The sequence below is a fragment of the Coregonus clupeaformis genome, chromosome 33 (assembly GCF_020615455.1).
Source record: "Coregonus clupeaformis isolate EN_2021a chromosome 33, ASM2061545v1, whole genome shotgun sequence".
In the NCBI taxonomy this organism is placed as follows: domain Eukaryota; kingdom Metazoa; phylum Chordata; class Actinopteri; order Salmoniformes; family Salmonidae; genus Coregonus; species Coregonus clupeaformis.
The window spans coordinates 22902004-22925645 of NC_059224.1; the positions used below are offsets into that span (position 1 = coordinate 22902004).

A 23642-nucleotide genomic window follows, 5' to 3' on the forward strand; every position below is an offset into this window, starting at 1 on the left:
TGTAATTGAAATATATTTTTATTTAGATTTCATGTAATGGAAATAGTCCAAATTGGTGAAGCGAAATGAAAAAAAAATAACTTGCTTAAAAAAAAGTATAACAAAAATAAATAACGGAAAAGTGGTGCGTGCATATGTATTCACCCACTTTGCTATGAAGCCCCTAAATAAGATCTGGTGCAACCAATTACCTTCAGAAGTCACATAATTAGTTAAATAAAGTCCACCTGTGTGCAATCTAAGTGTCACATAATCTGTCACATGATCTCAGTATATACAGTGGGGAGAACAAGTATTTGATACACTGACGATTTTGCAGGTTTTCCTACTTACAAAGCATGTAGATAGAGGTCTGTAATTTTTATCATAGGTACACTTCAACTGTGAGAGACGGAAAATCACATTGTATGATTTTTAAGAAATGAATTTGAATTTTATTGCATGACATAAGTATTTGATCACCTACCAACCAGTAAGAATTCCGGCTCTCACAGACCTGTTCGTTTTTCTTTAAGAAGCCCTTCTGTTCTCCACTCATTACCTGTATTAACTGCACAAACCCCCCAAAAAAACAATTTTAATTGCAGGTTGTAAGGCAACAAAATAGGAAAAATGCCAAGGGGGATGAATACTTCCGCAAGCCACTGTATAAGGTCAACATATCACATGTTAGGTTAGACTTGGTGGCAGAGCACACTGGGGCTCCCAGTGGGCTGCATCTCAATACTCTACAGTGGTCTCCTCTCCTTGTCTTTGTCTCATTTCCTTCATCTGCGCTGATCCAAACAGACAGGGTAGGGGGAAGACATATGGCATAGGCCAGTGGTCACAACCTTTCAAAATGCAAGCTGAGATCTACCACTAAAAAAAATAATACATAACTTAAAAAACATCAGACTATGCAACATTAAACAATTAAAAACAGTTTTGTAGCAATGACGTTTGTGCAGTAGGCCCAATACATTATCAATACATATTGGCTATGCTTGAATTGTTCTTCTTAGACCATTTTGAAATTATATAAAATTCAAAAGGCCCTCACACATCTGAGCTATCTTTGTTGCAGGTGCATGGTAACAGTTGAATAAGATGAGAAAAAAGAAGAAACCCACACACTGCTCTTGCTAGTATCACTGCTCTTTAATAAACTTTACGTATCGGCCTCAAGGCCTTCGCCAGAACCTTTGTGAGTGTTCATAATTTGGACCCTTATGTAGACATTGCTCCACCCACATCCGTTCAATGCATCGAATGGGGTTGGAGTCGAGGGAAAATAAGTAATACATCTGTAAAACCACAATGAGGACATCGACCTATCAAGTACGTTTTCATAAGTCATTGGGTACAGTGCAAGAAAAAACCTTGAGTAATCTGAAGTGGTGGCATTAATTCATGTTCACATTTACAACATAACATGCATGGGCATTTCATCATTAAGACCATTTGGGAATAATGTCTTGCACTGTACCCAATGATTTTATGAAAACTTACTTGATAGGTCGATGTTCTCATTGTGGTTTTACAGACGTGTTTAATACGTTTTATGTACACACTTTATTAGAATACCTATGAAATGCACACTTGCAACCCCATTCGATGCATTGAACGGATGTGGGTGGAGCGACGTCTACATAAGAGTGCAAATTATAAACACTCACAAAAGCTCTGACGAAAGCCTTGAAGCTTAATAAAGAACAGTGATACTAGCAAGAGCAGTGGCTAGAAGGCCGGTGACGACGAACGCCGAAGCCTGCCCGAACAAGGAGAGGAGGCAGCTTCAGAGGAAGTCGTGACAGTACCCCCCCCGTTGACGCGCAGCTCCAGCAGCGCGCTGACACCGGCCTCGGGGACGGCCAGGAGGACGCGGAGCAGGGTGAGCTGGATGGCGACGGTGGAAATCCCGCAATAGGGAGGGATCGAGGATATCCCTCACTGGGACCCAGCACCGCTCCCTGGACCATACCCCTCCCACTCCACGAGGTACTGAAGGCCCCCCACCCGACGCCTTGAATCCAGGATGGAACTGACGGAGTACGCCGGGGGGGTGGAGGAACCTCTATGTGGAGATATGGCATCCGAGCATGACAATGTTCTATTTCACACCAAGGCTTGGTGGTTATCGAGGGGGGAGTGTTGGAAAGATTTTTCGCATTGAGAGCGGAACTGTTGTTGTTCACAATGGATGTAAAAAAACAAAATAAAAAAACAGACTGATGACTTTCTGTGTAATGAAAATTAAATGTATCCTTGCCTATGTAACAGACATATTTGGGAAACTGAAAGAACTGAACGCAAGCATGCAGGGGAAATACAAAAACATTATACAGATGAGTGACCGACTCAATGGATTCAGAGGAAAAAAGTCTTATTGGAGAGAGAGTCTTTCAAAAGCGAACCATGCCCCCTTCCCTCGGCTGTGCATGTTTCTAACATAGAACAGCATCAGTAAGTGTCCCATACGAGTGATGACTGCTCACCTCCAACCCTTGGAAGAGCACTTTGGGAGCTACTTTCCAATCCGTTTGACTGTGATCCTGGCTCAGTTGACATGCCGGTAAGTGAAATCGAACAGTTGATCGAGCTGTCATGTGACCGAATGCATTCACAGGTCACTACGGAGGAGTTTTGGTTCCTGACTCAAAGGGAATACCCTGCGGTCTCCCACTGAGCATTAATGCCACCTTCAAAGCAACTGTGAACTCGGAACTGGGAGCTCTGAAATTTCCGACTGAAATTTCCGAACTCGGGGTGAGAACGAGCTCTGACTGGGAAAAATTGTTTTGAACGGTCATCCAACTCGGAATTCCAACTCAGGAATTCGGGCCTCTTTCTAGAGCTCCGACTTTACGACCTGAAGATTACTGACATCATGATTTGACCTTGTATTTTTCAGAGTTCCCAGTTGTCTTGAAAGCACCATCGGTGCCTCTCGTCTGCATTAAACTAAATATCGATCCAGGTTGGATGTGACAGCAGAGATGAGATGCGACCACACCCCCTGACTTTGAGAAGCTCTGACGTGACATGCATCAAGCACACCCAACTCATTAGTGGTGGTGAGATATATTAAGTCAGACTAATTTGCAATTGACTGTCACAGCCCCATATTAAAAGTATGTCATGGTGAGTTGAGAAGTCAATCAGAAATGCTGTTAGTGTTTTTCAATTGACTGCCATAGCCCCAAATAAAAAAGTAAACATTAGCTGTTAATTACAAAAAAATTATCGCATGGTTGGGGTCGCGAGAATTTCCAGATATCAAAATTGGGTCGCAGGCTAAAAAAGTTTTGGAACCCCTAGACTAGACATTGACTGCTGTACAGTTGTGGAGTTTGCTGTGCAAATTCCCCCACTATTTCTTGCTTTCTCTTTCTCTGGTCTCTTTTGTCACTCTTTCACTTCGTGTCTGTGTGTGTGTTATTGTGAGTGTGTTGGTGTAGGAGAGCGGAGGAACATGACGTACGCAGGGCAGTAATAAAGCTGTTTACTGTGAGTGTGTTGGTGTAGGAGAGCGGAGGAACATGACGTACGCAGGGCAGTAATAAAGCTGTTTACTGTGAGTGTGTTGGTGTAGGAGAGCGGAGGAACATGACGTACGCAGGGCAGTAATAAAGCTGTTTACTGTGAGTGTGTTGGTGTAGGAGAGCGGAGGAACATGACGTACGCAGGGCAGTAATAAAGCTGTTTACTGTGAGGGTGAATGGACAGCCAGAGACCCCTCGCTGTGCTGCAATGTCACAACTGCCATCTACACTACCATCTAGCATCCACCCCCTTTACTCTTCTGCCGATTCTACCGTTCCTAGTTCTCTCTTCCGTACCGCCTTCAACCAGCCCACACCCTGGAGGCTAGTTCAGTACAGCACTCACCAATATGCTGAACTGTGCTGTCAGAAGAACTGCTATTCACCACCTATTCACCTGCTATTCACCCGTGTCTTTGTGAGACGCGGTGTGGGTGAACAGATGATCTCCGCATGTGTATTTCCCACCGTAAAGCATGGAGGAGGTGTTATGGTGTGGGGGTTCTTTGCTGGTGACACTGTCTGTGATTTATTTAGAATTCAAGGCACACTTAACCAACATGGCTACCACTGCATTCTGCAGCGATACGCCATCCCATCTGGTTTGGGCTTAGTGGGACTATCAGTTCAGTACAGCACTCACCAATATGCTGAACTGTGCTGTCAGAAGAACTGCTATTCACCACCTATTCACCTGCTATTCACCACTGCTATTCACCCCCCCCAAAAAAGTTAATAATAATCATAACATCAACAACAAAACAGAAGTTCCCAATGTCCATCCCTTTCCGCATTGCAACCCACTACAAGTACTTTGTTTGTTTTTTCCCCCAACCAAACTATCCACCTCCACACACATACACCCTACACACAGCTAGGGCTGGGCGGTATACCGTATTTTATGATATACCGGTATTGATGCACGGACTGGTTTGGGTTTTTACTTTACCTTCTAAAACGGTATTTTAATGTTTGGTTTGTTAAATGTGATACACCACGTGTAACGTCCATTTTTATAGTATACTCCGCTACGTGTCATCTCTCTCCGCTCTCTCTCCAAGCCACTTTTCACACAGACCTAGCCCCGCCCCATGTCACTCAAGGAGCACATTTGTTGTTCCTCGACCACGAGACACTTTCGTTCAGTGTGCACATGTAACAATGTTGATGACAACAATGCTGTTTTCACTTTGCTTCTTAATATAAATCCACTAGCGTTCAATTACAGTATTCGTTTGTGTTTTTTACATCTGCAAACGGCTAGTTTGTCATTTCTTAGCAAGTTGGGCCTAATTCGTGTTAGCCGCTAATGCTAATCGCTAGTTAGCTGGCTAGCTACTGAGTCAGAGCAAACGCAACTAGCTATATAGCCTGCATGTGGTTTGTGCAACATTATCTTCTAAATCAAAGCGGAATACGCAAAGCATGAATATGTTGGCTACATGAAGTAGCTAAGAGAACATGAACTGTAGCCAAAGATAATAGGGTCCCCTAGGAAACACTTATCAACACTTTGGTTCCTACCCTGTCACAATAACTCCTCCCTGGCATTTTCATTCGTTGTCATGCCAAACAACACTGTATTCAAAGTGCCCACTATTCTATTCTATAGAATTAGAATAATCATTCTATTTCCATGATTCCAACAGTTCACCCAAGTGTTTTGCTCTAAATCGCAAGTCAAATCGCAATTGCCACATTTGGTTAAAAATAAGGCCTAGAATGTTTGCCCATATCATGCAGCCATACATGGCAGTGTGGAAATGATCTCAAATAAGTGCAAAAAATGCAGAAATTGATAAATGCAGAACATTATTTTTGGTTGAAGTTAAATTGAACAGTATATAACAATCAGAATGGTGAATGACCCATTGAAATCACTTAGAATGTATTTGTTGCCACTCTGGTCATGCCACTACTCATCAAACTTGTATTATTCAAAAACATAAAATACCGTCATACACACGCACCATACACACACACACACACACATACATACACATACACTACCGATCAAACGTTTTAGAACACCTACTCATTCAAGGGTTTTTCTTTATTTTTACTATTTTCTACATTGTAGAATAATAGTGAAGACATCAAAACTATGAAATAACACATATGGGATCATGTAGTAACCAAAGAAGTGTTATACAAATCAAAATAGATTTGAGATTTGAGATTCTTCAAATAGCCACCCTTCGCCTTGATTACAGCTTTGCACACTCTTGGCATTCTCTCAACCAGCTTCATGAGGTAGTCACCTGGAATGCATTTCAATTAACAGGTGTGCCTTTGTGGAATTTCATTCCTTCTTAATGCGTTTGAGCCAATCAGTTGTGTTGTGACAAGGTAGGGGGTGTATACAGAAGATAACCCTATTTGGTAAAAGACCAAGTGCATATTATGGCAAGAACAGCTCAAATAAGCAAAGAGAAACGACAGTCCATCATTACTTTAAGACATGAAGGTCAGTCAATATGGAAAATGTCAAGAACTTTGAAAGTTTCTTCAAGTGCAGTCACAAAAACCATCAAGCGCTATGATAAAACTGGCTCTCATGATGACCGTCACAGGAATGGAAGACCCAGAGTTACCTCTGCTGCAGACGATACGTTCATTAGAGTTACCAGCCTCAGAAATTGCAGCCCAAATAAATGCTTCACAGAGTTCAAGTAACAGGCACATCTCAACATCAACTGTTCAGAGGAGACTGTGAATCAGGCCTTCATGGTCGAATTACTGCAAAGAAACCACTACTAAAGGACACCAATAAGAAGAAGAGACTTGCTTGGGCCAAGAAACACGAGCAATGGACATTGGAAATATGTCCTTTGGTCTGGATTCCAGAAGATTTCTGGTTCCAACCGCCGTGTCTTTGTGAGACGCGGTGTGGGTGAACGGATGATCTCCGCATGTGTATTTCCCACCGTAAAGCATGGAGGAGGAGGTGTTATGGTGTGGGGGTGCTTTGCTGGTGACACTGTCTGTGACTTATTTAGAATTCAAGGCACACTTAACCAGCATGGCTACCACTGCATTCTGCAGCGATACGCCATCCCATCTGGTTTGGGCTTAGTGGGACTATCATTTGTTTTTCAACAGAACAATGACCCAACACACCTCCAGGCTGTGTAAGGGCTATTTGACCAAGAAGGAGAGTGATGGAGTGCTGCATCAGATGACCTGGCCTCCACAATCCCCCGACCTCAACCCAATTGAGATGGTTTGGGATGAGTCGGACGGCAGAGTGAAGGAAAAGCAGCCAACAAGTGCTCAGCATATGTGGGAACTCCTTCAAGACTGTTGGAAAAGCGTTCCAGGTGAAGCTGGTTGATAGAATGCCAAGAGTGTGCAAAGCTGTCATCAAGGCAAAGGGTGGCTATTTGAAGAATCTCAAATATAAAATATATTTTGATTTGTTCAACACTTTTTTGGTTACTACATGATTCCATATGTGTTATTTCATAGTTTTGATGTCTTCACTATATTGTACAATGTAGAAAATAGTAAGAATAAAGAAAAACCCTTGAATGAGTAGGTGTGTCCAAACTTTTGACCGGTAGTGTACATAAATATATACACACACACACACAGCCTACACACACACAAAGTTTGTTCCTCGGTGGACAGACCTGCAGTATGTACAGTAGCACTGCTCAGTGAATCACTCACGTGACAGGACCCACCTCCACCCATCCATCCATCCATCCCTCCGTCCTCCCCCTTCCTTCGCCGGGGACCCTGATGCAGTCATTAATTCAGCTGTGAATCCTGCTCTTGGGCTCTCAGCCAAGACAGGCGAGGAAGGGAGGGAGGGTTTAAAGGAGAGGAGAAGACTCATTTAGAGTTTGAAGTGATGGAGTAGCAGCAGATAGAGAGATGGAGATAGCGACGGGCGGCTGCCTGCAGCTAGCGGAGCCCTACGGGGGAGTTTAGCTCCACGGTGATAGAAACTTTACTGACAGACGCACAGACAGAGGCCCTAAGCCTAAAGCTTATCTTAACTCCCAAGGCTAGGATGACTAAGGATACCACCTCAGAGATGTGACAGAGGGACAGACAGACACAGAACAGTTGCTTAGTGAGAGTCATTTTGAAATATAACCTTCCTTCTTTCTCCTATAAGGTGATCGCTAATGATGATTGACAACCATTGATTGATAGCCTAGGTGAAAGCAATATGGTGGAAAGATCAAGGAGATCTTAATGAAAGGAAGCAAATACAGTGAGGGAAAAACGTTTTTGATCCCCTGCTGATTTTGTACGTTTGCCCACTGACAAAGACATGATCAGTCCATCATTTTAATGGTAGGTTTATTTGAACAGTAAGAGACAGAATAACAACAAAAAAATCCAGAAAAACGCATGTCAAAAATGTTATAAATTGATTTGCATTTTAATGAGGGAAATAAGTATTTGACCCCTCTGCAAAACATGATTTAGTACTTGGTGGCAAAACCCTTGTTGGCAATCACAGAGGTCAGACGTTTCTTTTAGTTGGCCACCAGGTTTGCACACATCTCAGGAGGGATTTTGTCCCACTCCTCTTTGCAGATCTTCTACAAGTCATTAAGGTTTCGAGCCTGACGTTTGGCAACTCGAACCTTCAGCTCCCTCCACAGATTTTCTATGGGATTAAGGTCTGGAGACTGGCTAGGTCAGTCCAGGACCTTAATGTGCTTCTTTTTGAGCCACTCCTTTGTTGCCTTGGCTGTGTGTTTTGGGTCATTGTCATGCTGGAATACCCACCCACGACCCATTTTCAATGCCCTGGCTGAGGGAAGGAGGTTCTCACCCAAGATTTGATGGTACATGGCGCGGTCCATCGTCCCTTTGATGTGGTGAAGCTGTCCTGTCCCCTTAGCAGAAAAACACCCCCAAAGCATAATGTTTCCACCTCCATGTTTGACGGTGGGGATGGTGTTCTTGTGGTCATAGGCAGCATTCCTCCTTGATTTTGGTCTCATCTGACCACAACACTTTCACCCAGTTCTCCTCTGAATCATTCAGATGTTCATTGGCAAACTTCAGACGGGCCTGGATACAGTGGGGAAAAAAAGTATTTAGTCAGTCACCAATTGTGCAAGTTCTCCCACTTAAAAAGATGAGAGAGGCCTGTAATTTTCATCATAGGTACACGTCAAGTATGACAGACAAAAGGAGGAAAAAAATTCCAGAAAATCACATTGTAGGACTTTTAATGAATTTATTTGCAAATTATGGTGGAAAATAAGTATTTGGTCAATAATAAAAGTTTCTCAATACTTTGTAATATACCCTTTGTTGGCAATGACACAGGTCAAACGTTTTCTGTAAGTCTTCAGAAGGTTTTCACACACTGTTGCTGGTATTTTGGCCCATTCCTCCATGCAGATCTCCTCTAGAGCAGTGATGTTTTAGGGCTGTCGCTGGGCAACACGGACTTTCAACTCCCTCCAAAGATTTTCTATGATGGTTGAGATCTGGAGACTGGCTAGGCCACTCCAGGACCTTGAAATGCTTCTTACGAAGCCACTCCTTCGCTGCCCGGCGGTGTGTTTGGGATCATTGTCATGCTGAAAGACCCAGCCACGTTTCATCTTCAATGCCCTTGCTGATGGAAGGAGGTTTTCACTCAAAATCTCACGATACATGGCCCCATTCATTCTTTCCCTTTACACGGATCAGTTGTCCTGGTCCCTTTGCAGAAAAACAGCCCCAAAGCATGATGTTTCCACCCCCATGCTTCACAGTAGGTATGGTGTTCTTTGGATGCAACTCAGCATTCTTTGTCCTCCAAACACGACTTGAGTTGAGTTTTTACCAAAAAGTTATATTTTGGTTTCATCTGACCATATGACATTCTCCCAATCCTCTTCTGGATCATCCAAATGCACTCTAGCAAACTTCAGACGGGCTGGACATGTACTGGCTTAAGCAGGGGGACACGTCTTGCACTGCAGGATTTGAGTCCCTGGCGGCGTAGTGTGTTACTGATGGTAGGCTTTGTAACTTTGGTCCCAGCTCTCTGCAGGTCATTCACTAGGTCCCCCGTGTGGTTCTGGGATTTTTGCTCACCGTTCTTGTGATCATTTTGACCCCACGGGGTGAGATCTTGCGTGGAGCCCCAGATCGAGGGAGATTATCAGTGGTCTTGTATGTCTTCCATTTCCTAATAATTGCTCCCACAGTTGATTTCTTCAAACCAAGCTGCTTACCTATTGCAGATTCAGTCTTCCCAGCCTGGTGCAGGTCTACAATTTTGTTTCTGGTGTCCTTTGACAGCTATTTGGTCTTGGCCATAGTGGAGTTTGGAGTGTGACTGTTTGAGGTTGTGGACAGGTGTCTTTTATACTGATAACAAGTTCAAACAGGTGCCATTAATACAGGTAACGAGTGGAGGACAGACCGGAGCCTCTTAAAGAAGAAGTTACAGGTCTGTGAGAGACAGAAATCTTGCTTGTTTGTAGGTGACCAAATACTTATTTTCCACCATAATTTGCAAATAAATTCATTAAAAATCCTACAATGTGATTTTCTGGAAAAAAATTCTCAATATTTTGTCTGTCATAGTTGACGTGTACCTATGATGAAAATGACAGGCCTCTCTATCTTTTTTAAGTGGGAGAACTTGCACAATTGGTGGCTGACTAAATACTTTTTTTCCCCACTGTATGTGCTTTCTTGAGCAGGGGGACCTTGCGGGCGCTGCAGGATTTCAGTCCTTGACGGCGTAGTGTGTTACCAATTGTTTTCTTGGTGACTATGGTCCCAGCTGCCTTGAGATCATTGACAAGATCCTCCTGTGTAGTTCTGGGCTGATTCCTCACCGTTCTCATGATCATTGCAACTCCACAAGGTGAGATCTTGCATGGAGCCCCAGGCCGAGGGAGATTGACAGGTCTTTTGTGTTTCTTCCATTTGCGAATAATCGCACCAACTGTTGTCACCTTCTCACCAAGCTGCTTGGCGATGGTCTTGTAGCCCATTCCTGCCTTGTGTAGGTCTACAATCTTGTCCCTGACATCCTTGGAGAGCTCTTTGGTCTTGGCCATGGTGGAGAGTTTGGAATCTGATTGATTGATTGCTTCTGTGGACAGGTGTCTTTTATACAGGTAACAAGCTGAGATTAGGAGCACTCCCTTTAAGAGTGTGCTCCTAATCTCAGCTCGTTACCTGTATAAAAGACACCTGGGAGCCAGAAATCTTTCTGATTGAGAGGGGGTGAAATACTCATTTCCCTCATTAAAATGCAAATCAATTTATAACATTTCTGACATGCGTTTTTCTGGATTTTTTTGTTGTTATTTTGTCTCTCACTGTTCAAATAAACCTACCATTAAAATTATAGACTGATAATTTCTTTGTCAGTGGTCAAACGTACAAAATCAGCAGGGGATCAAATACTTTTTTCCCTCACTGTAAACTATGAAGGATAGAATGAGGGAAGGAAAGGAAGGAAGGATCTGTATACAGCCTGACTGTCTTCTTTCTGTCATTGTTAGGCAGGCCTATTTGAAATTGTTAAAAGCTTATTTCAAGGTTGTCTATTGCTTCCCCAGAAGTCTTTGGGATGTGCATTGCAGATAAAATAAAAATAATATTTTTTATAATTTGCAGTGTACAAATTAGTATAATTGTTCCGGCCCCAACCATCCACTCTGAAAAAAATCTGCCTGCGGCTGAATCTAGTTGCCTGCCCCTGCCCTATGACTCATCACTGCTGAGCTCTCTGCTCCAATCAGCTCCCATCTCTCTCTCTCTCTCTCTCTCTCTCTCTCTCTCTCTCTCTCTGGCAGCTTTCTTCCCTCCGCAAAGTCACACAGTGTTACACAACTTTCCTCAAGGTTGTCAATTGTGAGACTGTGATGTATAAATTGTCTGTGCCTTTCCGAAAAAAAATGGTGTGTGTACAATGTGTCTTTTTTTATATGTTGGTGAGTCTTTCGTGTCTCAGTGTGTGTCTTTGTGCTCCAATGTCTTTGTGGCCACATTCTTCAGATGTCTGACCCCTTTTAAAAGGGGCTTTGAACAAAGGCATCTATTTCTCAGCCTGTGTGAAAAAAACTGGTCTTGAAGAACCGTGCAAGGACAGTCTTTCTCTGCTGCTGTGTAGTTCTTTCTTTCCAAGCATCTATTTCTCTCTAGCCCTCTTGCTCTCTCTCTCTCTCCAGCCCTGGGTTGATGGATGTCTAAACTTTATTCATCTCTGAGCTGTGCAAGGCTTATTTAACCTTGTCAATAATAATGTTGGTGTTCTTCAGTCGACATGAGCTGGATGCTGCTGACACAGGTGTACTAGGTGACAGATGTGATGTAGCACTACAACAACATGAGCTTTTACCCTGGTCTCACTGTAACTCTCTTTGAAGGATTACTTATTTTATTGATGTTTTATCATGGTCAGGTATCTGCAGTTGCAAACATGATTTATTAATTCATACCTCACTCACTCACTCACTTACTCACCCACTCTCCATATCTCCTTATTTCTCTCCTGTAGGGGTGTGTGGTTGTTGTGGGGCTCTGAGGCCACGCTACAAGAGACTGGTGGACAACATCTTCCCAGAGGACCCAGAGGTGAGAGTTCAACTGACACTTCCTGTTTCCTGTGGCCATGCTCTCTACTTCCTGTGACCTTTTTTGTCATTTCAATATTTCTAGTGGTTTCCTCTCCTGGTCTTCTCTCATCTGCACTGATCTGAAAGGACTAGACAGATAGAAGTGAATTCCTGGCAGGCAACCTCTGAATTGCTTTCACCGGTCCTGTCATAATGACAGAATATGAAGGACAATAGACAAGGAAAGAAAGTCACTATTGAGCAATTGAAGATATTCTGCATATGCCATGTCTGTGAAGGAGGATGAATTGAATTAATTCATTTGTGAATATTATAAAAATAGCCCAGTCTACCTGTCAGATCTGTCGCCAGCCACACAGAGACCTAATTTATCTGCTGTGTGTGTGTGTGTGTGTGTGTGTGTGTGTGTGTGTGTGTGTGTGTGTGTGTGCTGCGCTGCATGCCCCAAAAACCAGTCTGTTTCTAATTTGGTGTTCTAAGCTCCCGACACAGAGACTGTAACTAATCTAATCCCCTCACCCAGGGAATAACCCACAGCCCTCTGATAACATTCACTCATTCACACTAACACACTGTGTCTGGAATGTGTGCGTGCGTGCTTGTGTGTGTGTGTGTGAGACTAACCAGAGCTCTCTGATAACATTCACACGGATGCTGTGGAGATAAAAAGTGTGTGTGTGTGTACGTGTGCGAGTCTTAAGTGCACAACCTGAGCCTTCAGATAACATTGAGTCAGGTAGAATAGACCAAAGTCCTGTTAATGTGTTTATCATATAGAGTTATGTATAGCTCTGTCTGGTAATGCCTTTTTAATTTTATCTGTGTATTATTTTCAATACTTTACCACACATTTTATAGTTCAAGCGTTGTAATATACAATGGAGGCAATTCCTGTGAGCAAAGTTCATTTTCTTTTATTGGATCATTACTAGTCTGAATGTAAATGAGCCCCTATCTCACCAGACTCTGTGGATGCTTTTAGTCCTTGTGCCCAGACTGTTTGAGATCGAGGTGGTGTGTACGTGTGAGAGAGTGTGTGTGTGGCCGCATGCTTGTGTTGTGTTGTCGTCTTTTTCTTTTTTTTTGTCACCGTTGGTAACTTAATAACTCAGAGTGTGGTGTTCCACAAGGTTCGATTTTGTGTCCGGTACTGTTCAGTTTAAATATGTTACCCCTTGACAGCATTGATTTTCACTGATATGTAGACGATACACAACTTTACATTTCTGTGTCACCAGAGGATTTTAGCTCCACGGATAAATGATTAGACTGTATTAGTGATTTAAATACTTGGATGGCTCACAACTTCCTCCAGCTAAAGACAAGACCGAGGTACTTATTGTTGGAGCCAAAGCACAGAGAGAGAATCCAGCCGCACATTTTAATTCACGGGCAATAAAGATAAAACACCAGGTAAAAAACCTAGGTGTTATTTTAGATTCTGAACTAAATTTCATTAGGAATGTGACCGAAATAGCTTTTTACCACCTGAGGAACATTGCCAAGGTGCGGCCGTTTCTCTCTCAGGCTAATACAGAAAGACTCATCCATGCTTTTATTACAAGCAGGCTTGACTATTGTAATGCTCTCCTGTCTGGTCTTACCAAGAAAGCCATTGGTCAACTGCAAAACATACAGAATGCTGCAGCACGGGTACTGACCAAGACCAGACGGAGAGCACACATTACACCGGTTTTAAGGTCACTGCACTGGCTGCCTGTGAGTTTTAGAATTAATTTTAAGATTCTTCTATTGGTTTTTAAATCAATCCACAATTGTGCACCCCAATACATGTCAGACATGCTTTTAAGTTATGTACCAAGTAGGTCCCTCAGGTCCTGTGGCACTGGCCTTTTAACTATCCCAAAGCTGAGGACCAAGAGGCATGGAGAGACAGCCTTTAGTTATTATGCCCCCAGCCTCTGGAATAACCTGCTAGAGAACCTGAGGGGGGCTGAAACTGTGGACATATTTAAAAGAACTTAAACACATCTTTTTAGCTTTGCTTTTCCTCAGGGTGCTTTTTAGTTGTTCAGTTTGTGTCATTCTTTTGTTTTTTATCTTATGTTTGTTGTGTAGTAAATATTTCAGCTTTTATTTTCATTGATTTTTTGTGTTTTTTTCCTGTAAAGCACATTGCGTTGCATTCCATGTCTGAAATGTGCTGTATAAATAAAGCTTGATTTGATTTGAGTATATTCATGTCCTGTGGAGACAGTGAACCAAGAACCCAAACCTAACCCCTTTCACCTTCATCCTCCACCTTTCTCTTTCTCGTTAATCCCCCCCTCTCTGTCTGTCTGTAGGACGGGTTGGTGAAGGCTAACATGGAGAAGTTGACGTTCTATGCCCTGTCAGCTCCAGAGAAGCTGGACCGTATCGGGGCCTACCTGTCAGAGAGGCTCTCCAGGGACGTGGCCCGACACCGCTACGGGTGAGCAACACAACAGTTACACCTGAGCCATGGATATACTGCACAGAGATCTGTCAACTGTCGTCCATGTCGGCTCAAAATGCACCATGACTATTATTACTTTCTCATTTGCATTCTAACTTAATGTAATGGTCTTAAGACATATAGTGTGTGGCATAACTACCGTGTCTGTGTGTGTGCGCGTGCATGCGCTTGTGTGTGTTTAGGTACGTGTGTATAGCTATGGAGGCTCTGGACCAGTTGTTGATGGCGTGCCACTGTCAGAGCATCAACCTGTTTGTGGAGAGTTTCCTCAAGATGGTCCGTAAGCTGCTGGAGGCCGACAAACCCAACCTACAGATCCTGGGAACCAACTCTGTGAGTAGAATAGAAGACACCCACCTTGATAAACAACCTGATAATACACACTAGCAGCTGGTTGCAAGGAATCCCAAATAAATATAATTGTAGGTCTATTCTGTAGGAAATAACAACATAATGAAGCAACGGCCGTGTCAATACCAGGTAAATAGCAGATGCCAGACGGTAATGTAAACAGAAAGTGTACATTTTTACCTGGGTGGGGTGGGGGGGGGGGGGTATGCATAGAGAGAGAATGGTTATCTGGTTGATGAGTAGTAGTAGCAGCAGTAGTAGTGGCAGCAGCAGTAGTAGTAGCAGCTATCAGTGTTATCAGACAGGGCTGTCAGAGCAGCAGGGTCAGGAGGGGACAGGAAGGATCAAGGAAATAACATTACCCACAGAGACAGACTCGCCACACTGGCAACGCTGTCTAGTGATACCACGGATTACACACACACTGATACACACACACACTGATACATACACTTATACACACACTAGGGTTGGCCGATTTTACGATTGCATCGTCTATCAACGATGTTTGACAGCCATCGTCGATGGTGACGACATTGTGATGTCACAAACGATGGTTTAGCATATTTGAATTTGACTGCACCTCTGGAGTCTGGTAGCGCGCAGCGCAGGGAGCACACAGCAGGGCGACATGCCATGTGGCCTATTCCCCATTTGCCATAGCCTAAATGTTCAATACACATGAGGTAGTTAGACTAACATAATCCAAGAGAACAATGTAGATTGTAGAAAGAGCTGAGAGCACCAAAGCAGTGCAAAATGTCAGATAGGACCTAACGTGTTTTGTTCCCTCCTCTCAAATGTTGGATGATCATGGGCCTTTTTGAGTCTGGCTTATTGTTTTAAAATCTTGATTTTCCCTTTTTCTCCCCAATCCCCATTCAATTTGAATGTGACTTGTTGGCCTAGGCATAGCCTAATCTTTCATGATCAACCATGGAATGAATCCATAGGCCTAACAGAGTTCCATCTCAGAAAGGTTTTTGCGAATAGCCTAAATAAAAACATACTATAGTAATAATGAGAGAGAGAACAAACATCTGCAAGATAGACTAATCAAATAGGAAGTTTAAACAAACCTGGTACGTTTCTGCTTTACTTCACCAAAGTCTAGGCAAAATAAATTGTGCCATCGGAAAATCCCTCCTTGCAAACCAAACAGCCAATAGTGCCTTCGGAAAGTATTCAGACCCCTTGACTTTTTCCACATTTTGTTACATTACAGCCTTATTCTAAAATGGATTCAATATACAGTGGGGAGAACAAGTATTTGATACACTGCCGATTTTGCAGGTTTTCCTACTTACAAAGTATGTAGAGGTCTGTAATTTTTATCATAGGTACACTTCAACTGTGAGAGACGGAATCTAAAACAAAAATCCAGAAAATCACATTGTATGATTTTTAAGTAATTAATTTGCATTTTATTGCATGACATAAGTATTTGATCACCTACCAACCAGTAAGAATTCCGGCTCTCACGGACCTGTTAGTTTTTCTTTAAGAAGCCCTCCTGTTCTCCACTCATTACCTGTATTAACTGCACCTGTTTGAACTCGTTACCTGTTGTGACGTCACGAGAGGCTACACAGCTTTCAGCGGGATTGCTCAAGTAGTGCAAGGAGACAAGGTTCAAACAAAACAAGGATTTTATTATAGGTCTTGGGAAATTAACGAAAATATAACCAAATTCTGTTCTCTTGTGGCTCTTTAAGGGTTAACAGTTCAGGGATGTCTCTTCCACATCCAAAAACATAATTCTCACTCGCTCAGATAACTTTTCCCCAGCCTTACTGTAGTCCACGTTGCAGCTAGTGGCCAACCCAGCAAAAAGTCCTTCCAAATGTCTCTCACGTATTTCCACAGGTGCATATATCCAAAGGTGAGTATTTCCCAAAGGTAAGTATCTCCAAATCCTTATATTCCTCATGGAAGTGGACGTGCAGCACTCTTGTTCTCCAGAGAGCCCAGGTTGGAGACTGTGTTTCTTCACCCCCCACACACTCCCTCAGTGTGTCTCTTCCCTTCCCAAACCTTCAGCTCATCAGCTCCTGATTTGTTTCAGCTGCGTGGGAAGATTGGCCATAGAGGGGTGGAGTTCCCGACCATACCAGCAGATGGAGCCATAGCTGTCTGGGTTTGCAGCCATCTCAGGGGGATGTAACGTCCCTCCAGGACACAGCCTCTCGTGACATCACACATCCCCCTCCTCGGGACCGACGTCCTCGTCGGGGTAAAGGCAGCGAAGAAGGCATCACGCCGGGAGAGGGCGTCCGCATTGCCGTGGTGCTTGCCAGACTGCTCTCTCTTCAACTCCTCCAACTCTAGGACCAGGGACTCAGCCTCCTGTTGTCTCTCCTTGAGTTTCTTACTGAACGCATCAGCCTTGGTTTTAGCAGAGTTTAGCTTCTGTTGAGCAGCTTTCAGTTCCTTCTCTCTCTCTGCCTCCGCATTCTTCATCTTGTTCTCCAACACCTTGTACTTCTCCTCTGCCTTCTTCTGGACCTCCTTACTCCTGCGCAGGGTCTCCTCACACTCCTCGATGGTCCTGCGCAGCCTCTCCAGCTCCTCCTGTTGCTTAGGGAAGGAGCTCTGTTGGAGTTTAGCCTGGAGGATATCTAACTCTTCTGTCTTCATGTCTAACTGTTGCTTTAACAAACGATACCTCTCAGCGGTCCCCTTCAGACCAGACAGTTCTTTGTCCAGATTCTGTAGCTCCGTCTCTGTGTCGGTCTGAGCACCTGCCATCCCTATCAGAGCCCGGGCGGGAGTGAGTAACTCGGAGGATTGCACCGGAGCCTTCCCAGGATGAGTCTTGCCTCTCCGTTTCCGAGGTACTCGGGTTATCCTCTCCTGAGACTCTCTCCAGAGTGGGTAAAAGGCTGGGCAGTCTCGTCCAATTAGGACAGGGACGGGGAGGGAATCAACCACCCCCGCCGTCGTGTGTATGGTTCCCCGTGTGCTGGTCATTGTAAGTTCAGTAATGGGGTATTCTCTGGTGTCTCCATGGACACAGGAAACTGGGAGGACTTTCCCCGGGGTCAGACACGTTGGGCCCACCAAATCCTTACGCACTAGGGTGGCCCGGCTACCAGAATCCAGTAAGGCCTCCACATCATGGTGATTCACAGTTACCGGGCAGGTGGGGGGTCGATCTGGGCCGCCATCTACGACTCCCAAGAGCGAGGCAAACGGTGTGTGGGTGCTGAGCTGGAGGACTCCGCAGTGGGCATAGGTTCCTCGGCTGGTTTCCCACACTGCCAGGAGATATGTCCCATCTCCCCACACCGGTAACACTGTCGAGTTTCCCCCTCCTGGTATACTCTTCTTGGACCCGCCTGGTTTCTGGCTCCCCCTGGAGCCGGGATAAGTCCTGACGTGGCTGGGTTCGAGACCTTGGGGTCCTTTGGACGGGTTCTTCCCATTTGTGGTGGGGCCGCACTCCTGGGGTCTTTTCGGGAAGCATTCAGCATCTCCGCTGTGGCCTGGTACTTTTCCACAGCTTCCACGGTCAGATCAGCCGTGGTCAAGGCCTGTTGACTGATGAACCGTTTTGCCTCATAAGGCAGGGGGCGCGTAGGTAACGATCCACCACAACGGCCTCCACCACCGCCGCTGCTGTATTCCTCTGCGGATCCAGCCATTTCCTTGCGATTCGGACAAGTTCATGCATCTGCACCCGAGGAGGTTGGTCTGGTTGGAAGGTCCAACTGTGAAAGCGCTGGGCCATACCAAACTTTGTGAGTCCATATCTGCTGAGGATCTCAGACTTCAGGGCATCATAGTCAGTAACCTGGTCAGGGCCCAGGTCCCGGACAGCATTCAGCGATTCCCCGGTTAGAAAGGGGGCTAACAGACCAACCCACTGTTGCTTGGGCCAGGCTTCCCTAGTGGCCGTGGCCTCAAATGCATGCAGGTATGCCTCAATGTCATCGGTAGCTCCCATCTTAGATATAAAGTCACTTGCCTTTATTGGGCGGGTATTTTGGACCACCCTCTGTCTCTGCAACTGCAATTCCTCTGCCTTCAGAAGGTTGGCTTTCTTTTGCTCCTCCAAGAGAGCCACGTTTGCTTGCATCTGGGCTTGCTGGCCAGCAACAAGGGCTTTCAATATGTCCTCCATTTCAGTCGGCGGGGAGCCTACGGCCAACTTGGAAAACTGGGTGATCAAACCTTCGGTATCCTCCTCTGACATGCACTATTAACGCTTGAGCGTGCCTGTATTCTCCACCATCTGTGACGTCACGAGAGGCTACACAGCTTTCAGCGGGATTGCTCAAGTAGTGCAAGGAGACAAGGTTCAAACAAAACAAGGATTTTATTATAGGTCTTGGGAAATTAACGAAAATATAACCAAATTCTGTTCTCTTGTGGCTCTTTAAGGGTTAACAGTTCAGGGATGTCTCTTCCACATCCAAAAACATAATTCTCACTCGCTCAGATAACTTTTCCCCAGCCTTACTGTAGTCCACGTTGCAGCTAGTGGCCAACCCAGCAAAAAGTCCTTCCAAATGTCTCTCACGTATTTCCACAGGTGCATATATCCAAAGGTGAGTATTTCCCAAAGGTAAGTATCTCCAAATCCTTATATTCCTCATGGAAGTGGACGTGCAGCACTCTTGTCCTCCAGAGAGCCCAGGTTGGAGACTGTGTTTCTTCACCCCCACACACTCCCTCAGTGTGTCTCTTCCCTTCCCAAACCTTCAGCTCATCAGCTCCTGATTTGTTTCAGCTGCGTGGGAAGATTGGCCATAGAGGGGTGGAGTTCCCGACCATACCAGCAGATGGAGCCATAGCTGTCTGGGTTTGCAGCCATCTCAGGGGGATGTAACGTCCCTCCAGGACACAGCCTCTCGTGACATCACACTGTATAAAAGACACCTGTCCACACACTCAATCAAACAGACTCCAACCTCTCCACAATGGCCAAGACCAGAGAGCTGTGTAAGGACATCAGGGATAAAATTGTAGACCTGCACAAGGCTGGGATGGGCTACAGGACAATAGGCAAGCAGCTTGGTGAGAAGGCAACAACTGTTGGCGCAATTATTAGAAAATGGAAGAAGTTCAAGATGACGGTCAATCACCCTCGGTCTGGGGCTCCATGCAAGATCTCACCTCGTGGGGCATCAATGATCATGAGGAAGGTGAGGGATCAGCCCAGAACTACACGGCAGGACCTGGTCAATGACCTGAAGAGAGCTGGGACCACAGTCTCAAAGAAAACCATTAGTAACACACTACGCAGTCATAGATTAAAATCCTGCAGTGCACGCAAGGTCCCCCTGCTCAAGCCAGCGCATGTCCAGGCCCGTCTGAAGTTTGCCAATGACCATCTGGATTATCCAGAGGAGGAATGGGAGAAGGTCATGTGGTCTGATGAGACAAAAATATAGCTTTTTGGTCTAAACTCCACTCGCCGTGTTTGGAGGAAGAAGAAGGATGAGTACAACCCCAAGAACACCATCCCAACCGTGAAGCATGGAGGTGGAAACATCATTCTTTGGGGATGCTTTTCTGCAAAGGGGACAGGGCGACTGCACCGTATTGAGGGGAGGATGGATGGGGCCATGTATCGCGAGATCTTGACCAACAACCTCCTTCCCTCAGTAAGAGCATTGAAGATGGGTCGTGGCTGGGTATTCCAGCATGACAACGACCCGAAACACACAGCCAGGGCAACTAAGGAGTGGCTCCGTAAGAAGCATCTCAAGGTCCTGGAGTGGCCTAGCCAGTCTCCAGACCTGAACCCAATAGAAAATCTTTGGAGGGAGCTGAAAGTCCGTATTGCCCAGCAACAGCCCCGAAACCTGAAGGATCTGGAGAAGGTCTGTATGGAGGAGTGGGCCAAAATACCTGCTGCAGTGTGTGCAAACCTGGTCAAGACCTACAGGAAACGTATGATCTCTGTAATTGCAAACAAAGGTTTCTGTACCAAATATTAAGTTCTGCTTTTCTGATGTATCAAATACTTATGTCATGCAATAAAATGAAAAATTAATTACTTAAAAATCATACAATGTGATTTTCTGAATTTTTGTTTTAGATTCCGTCTCTCACAGTTGAAGTGTACCTATGATAAAGATTACAGACCTCTACATGCTTTGTAAGTAGGAAAACCTGCAAAATCGGCAGTGTATCAAATACTTGTTCTCCCCACTGTAGGTTACTGTCAATAAAAGTGGCAATAAACGTTACTTTTACAAGTTAAACTCATAAATGAATATTTATAATATTGTCGAAGTGTTTATTAATGTTGTGGAATTGCACAACGGGCAATCGGGCATAAGCTCCCGCAGCAGCACTTTCAATAAGCGGGAACAAAACATTTATGAATGATGAGTCAGTGTCATACTTGTCTCACAAACTACTTTATTTTCATTAGCTTAGAAATTGTGCATTTATATAAATGTCAACAATCAAATAAAACAAATTATTATTTAGCTTATAACATTCTTTATAGCCTAACACTTGAATGAACATTGGCTTAGGCTAAAAATGAATAGGCCTGTTATCCTTAGGCTGTGCCGTGTACCTATTGAACTGTAAAAATCCTAATTATACAATCAGATAAAACTAAAGATTATTTATAACATTCGTTATAACACTTAAACAAATGAAAACTACTCAATATACTGAGCCTAAATCAGTTCAATTCAAATATCCCTTCTATGTATGCAGATTCCTTGTATTTATCTGTGTTTTACATGGACCCTACACATTAGTCTAGACTACATTGCATTGTCATACATGAAATAACAGTGGCAACAGATATCCCAGAGCCCTGGGTACATCACAACCCCGGTGCTATTTTAGCCTCTGCGTCTGGTCCAGGTTACCTGCAGTTGTTTAGCTTGGTTTTTCCATCAGAATGTGTTTAATCAGCCATCTAATTATAAAGTCATCACCACAGGCTGGCTTCAGGAAGGCTTCCCTCTGTTCCGTTCCCAAGAGGGGCACATTGTTTAGTTGTTAATTGGGGAGTGGTGTGAAACAAAATGCCAAAGTGTTAAAGTTGAAATGGTGACATTTCAGTGGCAGTCAAAATCTGTTCTTTGCCTGGCAGTTCAATATGATGCTTTAGTGCTACTATTTTTCCCAGAAATTAATTGCAAAATTCAATTTGGGATTTGGGATTATATTAGAAAGCGGAAGAATATGACGGTTAGTGCCTAGAGACACAGATTTATTGCATTCTTCTCCAGTTGAGATGGAGATTCATATTAATGTACCTCTTTCTCTCCCCCCTCTCTCTCTTTCTCTCTCTCTCCCTCTCTCCCCCTCTCCCTCAGTTTGTGAAGTTTGCCAACATTGAGGAGGACACTCCATCGTATCATCGCAGCTATGACTTCTTTGTGTCGCGCTTCAGCGAGATGTGTCACTCCAGCTACGAGGACCCAGACATCCGCACCAAGTGAGTGGACGTTATACAGACATTATATGGATGTTCTATGGAGGATCAATGGATGTTGCAGATTATTTTTCCATATATAGACATACACTATGTGTTAACCTTTTCACGTGTGAGTTCCAAATATATTTAACGGTCGCCCCAGCCTGAGTTGTTTTATGCGCGTGATGTCAGAATGCACTGACTGTTAAGCCGCGCAATGCACTCACTGTTAAGCCGAGTGCATTCTGAGTGTATTCTGCGCGTGATGTCAGAATGCACTCACTGTTCAAAAATGTGATTGTTACGCAACAGGACAGTTAAGCCGCGCTGCCCTCAAACCAAGACACTGCCTGCTAATTATCTATAGGCTATATTTCAACTTGTCAATTTGAAATGATTTTCTAACAAGTTTTATTTTCTAACAACAGTTTGAATTGAGGTATGTTCCGCCTCCTCATTAATTCGCATAGAAGTAGCCCATTTCACTGTTGCGGCCAATTTGTGTTTGAGGCTTTACTGAACTGGATAAAACTTCTCTCTTCGATGAGAGCCCAAGCACCTCCCCAGTGTTTCCCCAGATCAAGTATGCAGACATTTGCGCAGTCTAGCACAAACTTGTTCCCCCTGGCACATTTTCTGGCTGGTGCTCGTATTGCCTTCATTGTTGTTTTCCTTACAAATAATAACTTTGGACATGTGTGCGTTCCAATCAAAGTAAGTGCCTTATTTTCTATATATCGTGTTGTCGTTTCTACTGTAGCATACCGTATGTATGTATGGAGCGTAATGTATTTACAGTTTTTTTCACGTTTTCATGTGCTGGTGACAAATCATGCATTGCGATTCTTTCATAGATTGTAATGGACACATACAGTGCATTCGGAAAGTATTCAGACCCCTAGACCTTTTCCACATTTTGTTATGTTACAGCCTTATTCTAAAATGGATTACATTGTTTTTTCTCTCATCAATCTACCCCACAATACCAAACTCATCTTGTCTCCTCTTCTTATCTTTAGTTGACTCAACAAAAAAAAACATGGCGGCGCGCACAAACTACCCATCGTTGGATTACTTTTGATTTTTAGAAAGTGTTTTGCTCAATTATTTTGATCAATGGTGAGCTCACCCGTGATGTGATGAATTGTTAATAGTAATTTCTATTAGCTAATTCATATTATGGTTTCTGTCAACAGAGAGTTAGCTAAATATGGCCACTTTTGTCAATCTTTCCTCCGTTAGTGCTAGGACTAATGTAGCCTACATTTTCCGGTTTGGATGATTGTGTTATGCTCTCGCCACTTCTGTGAATGTCCGAACATTGCATCCAAAAATAAACTGGTCACATTCAGGAC

General features: G+C 44.0%; 1 protein-coding gene across 1 annotated transcript in view; it reads left to right on the plus strand.

Annotated features, from left to right (window-relative positions):
- Positions 1 to 23642, plus strand: part of efr3bb (EFR3 homolog Bb (S. cerevisiae)) — an 81624-nt gene that overhangs the window by 24165 nt on the left and 33817 nt on the right. Inside the window, exons 2-5 of the mRNA XM_041860395.2 lie at positions 12007 to 12083; positions 14392 to 14519; positions 14726 to 14876; positions 22187 to 22308. Of these exons, the coding sequence (XP_041716329.2) occupies positions 12007 to 12083; positions 14392 to 14519; positions 14726 to 14876; positions 22187 to 22308 (478 nt within the window). The remainder of the gene's footprint in view (positions 1 to 12006; positions 12084 to 14391; positions 14520 to 14725; positions 14877 to 22186; positions 22309 to 23642) is intronic.